Source organism: Halyomorpha halys, unplaced genomic scaffold (assembly GCF_000696795.3).
Source record: "Halyomorpha halys isolate HHAL.00 unplaced genomic scaffold, Hhal_1.1 Scaffold4822.1, whole genome shotgun sequence".
Taxonomy (NCBI): domain Eukaryota; kingdom Metazoa; phylum Arthropoda; class Insecta; order Hemiptera; family Pentatomidae; genus Halyomorpha; species Halyomorpha halys.
The window spans coordinates 10,675-18,383 of record NW_027108568.1 but is presented as its reverse complement, the minus strand read 5'-3'; the positions used below and the strand labels follow the sequence as shown (position 1 = coordinate 18,383).

At 28.0% G+C, this 7,709-nt stretch overlaps 1 protein-coding gene across 1 annotated transcript; it reads left to right on the top strand.

Annotated features, from left to right (window-relative positions):
- Nucleotides 1-613: 613 nt before the first annotated feature.
- On the top strand, nt 614-7,390 carry LOC106691909 (protein lifeguard 3; the record flags this gene model as incomplete). Its single annotated transcript, XM_014437809.3, is given in 5 exon segments — nt 614-670; nt 1,657-1,747; nt 3,459-3,584; nt 6,866-7,015; nt 7,094-7,390. Coding segments are annotated over 5 exon segments (580 nt in total), but the record flags the coding sequence as incomplete, so codon positions are not given.
- Between the last annotated feature and the right edge of the window lie 319 nt (nt 7,391-7,709).

The following is a 7,709-nucleotide window of genomic DNA, read 5'->3' as shown; positions in this document are numbered from 1 at the left end:
TAATACAGTATCAAAATATAATTCATAAAACCGATATCCTGAAAAATATGATTTTTCTAACACTTTAGTAAACTTGTGTTAAGTGATAAAAAACGTACGTTTCCATATTGTATTGACACAATATGACTATAATGTATTATTTAAAATGGATAAAAGGTCTAGTTTTGTTTGTAAAAACCAATATATAAAATATAGTAAGGGATGAAGTATCGCATTAGTCAATAATTTCGAATTCCAGTTTTCGACGAAAATACACAATTTTCGTTTATGTATGGGTTCCCCAGAGTTATAGATTATTTTTCTACTAAAAAAAAAATACAAATGGACACAAGACTTGTTGGGCAAATGGACAGTTGGGTTCTACAACTGATTAATAAAACTATTTACATTAGAAATAGGGGATTAGAAAAACGTTTAACCAGTAACTTATGAATTCATTTCATGAACAAATATTTAATCAGGATCGCCCACATGACCTTTCAAAAATATTTAATTAAATATATTTTACTCAAAATAAATTTATAAGAAACATATTCAGGTAACTATATTTTGTAAATTTTATTGATATATGCCATGAGACACAGAATCATTTATTTTTAAAATGTTGTTTCAGCGATGAAATTGAAGAAGCCTTCGTTTATAATGCAGTTCTTATTGGGATCATTGCTGGGTAAGATTTTTTTTTTATGTTTTACACCTCGCCCTTCTGGAAGGATAATGACACAACATCGATTTTTAGTGAAATTGACCTTATAGTCTTATAAAAATACTTTTTCTAGTTGATTGTAAAATGATATAATTGTATTCACACATTTTGCCTTGGGAAGAAAGATCGATCGTTAAGACCTGCATACTTACATATGTAGGTAAAATAACGACACAATTATCAATTGTTTTTAAAAAAGAAAGTGTGCTATACTTTTGCTGAAACAATATTGACTCAACATCTGTTTATCACACGATTGTAACTTGTCTTTAGCTCTACCACGGCTTGAGTGTTCTTTGTTTCATCAATAATTATTCGTCTGATACAATTAATTTGGGCATTTTATATGTATTGTAAACTTAGAACAGGAAGATTATATTTTCCTTTCTGAAAACAAGTTAAGATACTTGATTAGCCTGATTAACAGTAAAATAATTCCGTTTTTCTACAAAACATACGACATTCTTAAAATAATTTTAGTAAAAGTTTTTCTCCAATTTTCGTAAAGAAAATATATATTTTTTTGTTAAATCGTTTTATAATTTGCATACTGTTTTGTTAATTTTTGTTCAAATGAACTTTTTCATGAAGTTCTCTTCATATGTTTTGTTGTTTTCTTTACTCCTATTAAGCGGGAAATGTAAAATTTATTATATATTTTAAGTAGAAAAATATATAAAAACTGTGATGGCACTGGTTACTGTTAGGCTGGTGTTTATTATTTTATGAATTGAAATACCTTAAAAGTTGCAATAGTAACCATCAATAAGCAACTACCATAGAAGAATAAAACTGAATATATGGACTTTTCTATTAAAAGAAATTTGAATAATTTTTCTTTCACTTTTCCTGTAAAATTTCATTTTTCGCAGTTGGGTCATTATACTTCCTGAGCAGTGTATATTGTCTTTTAATAACAAACTAATTTGATAACTACATTTCTCTTCTAGAGTTTTTAGTACTATGTCGTTGCTGGTTTTGGTATGTTGCTACAGAGCAAGACACATTTTTCCATTGAATTTGATTCTACTAATAATATTGGTAATATGATTTTTACATTAAATAATTATTATAGCTTTATTAACATTAGGTTTAATTAATAATAATTTTGTTAGATCCATTGTAATGGTCAGATTCTCCGGTCAAGTTGAGTGTTTGCGGCTTTAGCGCACTTATTCAGCCTCCACTGGTTCACTACCAGGAAAGCGCTGGGATCTTTTGAGCTCTGCTCTACTCCTCTCACGTGGGGAATAGAGTGGGCTCAGAGATCCTCAGGCCGATAGTGTAAATATTATATATTAGAGTGTAATGTGACTAAAGATTATATTATATATACTTTTTTTCATACACATAGTGTGATTATGTTCATTTTGTTTATTCTTCTGTTTGTATATATTTTAAGAGATTTTTTTTTCATTCATTTATTTGTTTTATTATATTTTAGTATGCATGAAATCATTTATCACTATTACCTATTGCTCACAAATGTGTGGCAGATTGTAATATCTATCAATAAATAAAAGTATTTAATACCAAAAAAAATTATATATATAGATCCATTGTGTTTCACATACAAAATATACATTCATGGACACATGGTTTCCCTTTATACTTATTCACACACCCCTCTTCAAGATCTCTACAGTTTTTGTAATTTTAATTGAAATTTGATTTTATCTGGGTGATAATATAGGCATATAGTCTATTTTTTTGGTCATGGTTATATAGTTATAAACTCCTCCGGTTCTTTTTCCAGCGCACCTAACTCCAAAATTTTCAATAGGTCTTTTTTATATACGGATCCTATCATTATATGAAATTTTAAGACGAATCTATATTTAGTACTTTTTTGATATCTTTCTGATGGTTCAAATCGTTTTAAAAATCGCGAATGATTTTTACGATTTTTGATGTTTTGCACGCTTAAACCAAGTTAGTTAAATCAAACCAACCTACCGAACAAAATCAGAAATCAGTTTCGTGTAAGAATATAACATCAAGACCTGAGTATCCTCAACCGGCCACGGTCTTAATCAAAAAATCTCTCAGTTATGACAGAGGTTCAATTCATACAGGGAATTAAACCCTAAAAGCTTTTTTTTTTGTTTATTCGATTTTCCGCACTGTTAAAAAAAAAGTCAAAATTCGATAAAAATCGTTAGCAGATTAAAAAAATATCCGAGTATCCGATATGAATTCGTTTTAAAGTTACGTTTGCTGTAAGAATTGGTAAAAAAAAAAACAAAAAAAAAACTAAACTGAAAATTTCAGAGTTATCAAAAGATAGACAACATACCATTATAAAATTAAAGTTATTGATTGCTATTTTTGTTGACTTTTGAAAATTATGACCAAAAATTTTTTATATTGTATTGCAATCGGTAAAGATCGGTCGGTCTCGGCCTTTTTGATTCTGATCGGATTACTTTATTTTTCCTTTATTTATTCATAAAATTCTTAAGTATTTTGTATTTATTTATTGTATATTATTGCTAACAAAGAGAAATGATTATTTTTTCTCTAATGAAGGTACTTTCAGGAGAGAATTTTTGAATATATGGCATTTAAGTCCTGTTGGAAAATATTAATCTGCAATTACACGCCTGTCTGGTATTAAACACTATTTAATTTCTCATTGATTGACTGGGTTGAATTGTTTTGTTTTTTTAATTTTTTTAACTTAAAATCATTGATAGATATTACAATCTGCCACAACGTTGTTGGACAATAATTATCCATGTCGACATTTCAGACTATCTCCTACGGGCTGATAGCTGCCCTAGTGTCCTCCAGGTACAAGACTTCGGTCGTCCTCATATCCTTCGTCACTACAGTTGCCATCGTAATATTAATTGGGATAATCGCCAAATGGGGACCGGTAAGTAGTCATCATATTTTTATGAATACTCAATAACATATAAATTTGGAAATGGAATTTATTTCTAAGATATGTTTATCGATGTTATAGGCGAAGATTAGTACTATAGATTTATTTATGTGTTTCGACGACTAGGGCCATTTACACTGGATTTACAAAGTTAGTAGATTACAATTGACATGTTCACAAAGTTACAATTACAAAGTAAGAAAGTTACAAATTTACAATTACAATTACATATTTACAATTACAATTACATATTTACAATTACAATTACATATTTACAATTACAATCTACATTTTGCAAAATTATAATCAGAATTGAAGTAGTTAGTAAAGTACTATATTAAATTATGCATTCACTTATACATGAGTTAGACTGTATGTGATCAAAGATATTAATTATTTTTAAAAAATGAAAAAGTTTTGTTATTGTTGAGGGGTCAATCTCTCAGCATCTCCTATAAATCTGAAGACGCTGTGATCGTTTCCGCAGTAGCGACACATCGGTGCGTTTTCTTTTGCATGAGATGACCGTGGGTGAGTCGAGTATGGCCTATCCGAAGACGGGTTAAATACTATATCTCCTCTCCGCAACAGATTCAAGTATAGATTTAATTTATTAGAGTGCTACCAATGGGTAGTTTCTCTACACACCTGTAACACTCCATTTTAACTGAGATCAAATTTACTACATGTATTATAATGTACAGTTGTAAATAGCAATAAATAAAAAAAATAAATTTAATTTAAATTCAAGTTTAGATACTTGAGATTTAGATTATTAATATTATTACTTTCTAAGGACCACAACAAAAATCTCATGAAACTTATAATATTTTGATTGGAGAAGTTTGTCGGGGGGTGCGGTCAGCAAAGAACAACATAAATAAACAAAACCATATTTATTTATTTTATGCCGACATTTCGACCTGAGTTTCAGGTCTTCATCAGGGGTTATGGCGTAGAAGATAGGCCTGCAACTGACCTTCAACACCCGCCATCCTTTTCTTTCAAATTTTCTCCTCTTTTCTGTCAGTTGCAGGCCTACCTTCTACGCAATAATCCCTGATGAAGACCTGAGACTCAGGTCGAAACGTCGGCATAAAATAAATAAATAAGGTTTTGTTTATTTATGTTGTTCTTTGCTGACCGCACCCACAACAAACTTCTCCAATCATTAATCTACGGTCAACTATCTACACCTCATTATAATATTTTGTATCGAACTATATGTTAAATTTAAAAAGAAGCTTCGCAAAACATAAAGATGACAAATAGAACTGTTTAAGCTAAGGATTTAATTGCAGCTATATTCTTTGATTTATTTCAAGTTATTATATTTTTATTAAACATAAATTCAGAAAATCCTCAAACATTACTTACTAAATTTAAAAATATTAAATATATTTTTTGGTTCTTATAGCCGTTTTAAAGATTTCCTTTAATTAAAATGTTAATAATGAATATTATAAACACGAAAAATTTGTTTGTGTTATGTGTTCATATTTTAAAAATCTTAATCAAAATACCAATTTTCAGGTCATTTGGTTGTCAAAAAACAAACTAGAATTAAGATTTTTTAATAATTACATAGGAGTTTGTCAATTAAAACTAAACATAATTTAATTGCACATATCTTAATCTTACAGTAATAGAATTACATTACTTAACTTTATGTTAATTCAATCAATACATAAATATCAATTTATTTATTAAACTGAGGCACAACTAATTAGTTATGTCCCTGGCTACTTTAAAAATCTAAATCCTCCTATCCACTGATGTAATCAATGTTAATTGATTCTAACGGAATATTTTAATTTTTATAATATACTGGTTTTCTTTCGACGTATTTTATTTTCTAAATTTACTCTTTTTCCAACTCGTTTTTAGTTGCATAGAAGGCTTCGAAGATTCTACTTTTTATCTATTATTTTATCCCTGATGGGAATAAGATAATAAAAGTTTAGTGGTACCTGGGGCGATACTAAAAACTTTTAAATTACATAAAATTAATATGTAGTATATAAATGTCAAAAGTATTTATTTTCCTGGTTGTTTATTATATGTATATATGTTTATAGACTTTTTGAGGGATTTTCAGGAATAAAATCATTACACCTATAATAAGAAAAAAAAATGGTTTTCATACAAAAAAGTATTCATTTTTATAGCTGCGAATTATACAGATGAAAATAGCTGCAAGAGCCGAAAAAATAGTTTTAATATATATTTTTTTATATAATAAAATATGATATTAAGATATCGACTTAATTTATTAGTAATTAAAACAAGATTAATGTGTTCTTATGTTTATTTTCAATATTTAATCTTAATAAGAATAATTTCCTAATTTATTGAACCATTACCCAGTAATAAAACTTTATAGCAGTTTTTAAATAAATACTATGTCGTTCTAGAAGTTCGATAAAATATTAACAGGTATTTGAGAAGAGATATCTGTAGAATGAAAATTTGATATTTTATGGTAATAAAATCATATTATTGAGATTTTTGTAAGTACTAAGAAACCAAATGTAAGGCATTTTTATTTATTTTTTTAATATTAACCTTTTATTGAAATTATGCATACAATCATACCATGTATACTTATTAACAAGACATAGTCAGTAAATTAATCTCTGTATTACATATAAAAAATGTTTTAGTGATCGCCGTGTATTACTTTGTTTTACATATGATCAGCGTGTAATATTTTATTTTGTCATATAAGGTAGAATAATATAAATGGGTCGTAAAATATTGAGTTTCACCGATGAGGAATGTATCTATAAAAAAAAAGACAAGTGAAAAATGTTATCTGCATCAAATCATCTAAACTTTAACCGGAGTTACAGTGTAATAAACACCCTTAGTGATTATGAACATTGTTCTCAAAGAGACATTAAATTGAACTACAAATTAAAATATAGGGATAAAGACTTGAATTTATTTTTTCCCTGCTTACACTACATAGAAAAAAATAATGCAATCTGAACTACTACAGAATACATTTAAATTACAATTATACAATGTGAGCAAATGAGCAAATGGGGGCTGGTCGATTATCAAGCGATTATCCTCGTATAATAATAATAAAATAATTTAGTATAAACTAAATGGATAAAAAATGAAAAAAGATCCTATTAAAATAATAAAAAAAGGTTTAACTAATAACAAATCTTAAAGATTCAATAGCTACTGTAAAATATATAAATTATATATAAAGTTTATTACAGATATTATTTATTGCCGTTACTTGAATTGGATGTTTACAGGTGGATATTACAGGATGTGGATGGTTTATGTGCGGACTTAGCGTTGGTTTGACAATCGTTCTAACAGTCGCCATGATTGTGGGCATATTTTACTATATCCCCCTCGTACAACTGATAATTGCATGTGTCGTAGTACTTGTGTACATTATAGTAAGTAGTACAGTGTTTTTATTTCAACATCAACGTTATGCTTATAGAAGGATATCAGAAGTATTATTTATTTTTCAGTTCTTAATGTTTGACATGCAAATGATCATCGGTGGAAGAAGGGAAGAACTTGATGCGGACGAATACATACTGGGAGCTGTAATACTATTCAAAGACATAATTATAATTTTTCTGTATATGATGGAGATCATCGCAGCTATAACGAATAGGAATTAGTATATATTTATTCATTCTGAATTTTATCAATATGAACAACATTGTAAGAAATGTTTTTTCGCCAACCTACTTTGTTCATCATATTTTATGATAAATCAATATAGAAATAAGAATATGTTTGTTAAAAATAAAATAAATGCAATAATGTAAATAATTTTTTTTATTATATATATTAATAATTGACCTCATAATTGCAAATTATGAAGAAGATAGTCAGGGTTGCGGTCAAAAAAAGAAACAAAAATAGTTTACAACTGTTTATTTTCCGACGTTTTGCCCTATACTGTAGAGTTTCATCAGAGCTGTTGAAGTTGATAGTTATAGAGACATTTGACTGAAAAATCATATCTTATGACCTTTACATGAAACCCTAAAAATATATGTATACAAAGAAATCTTTTATAAGTACTCTTTATTTATCTAATTTGAAAGTAACCAGTGATGCGGCGAGAGGGATGCG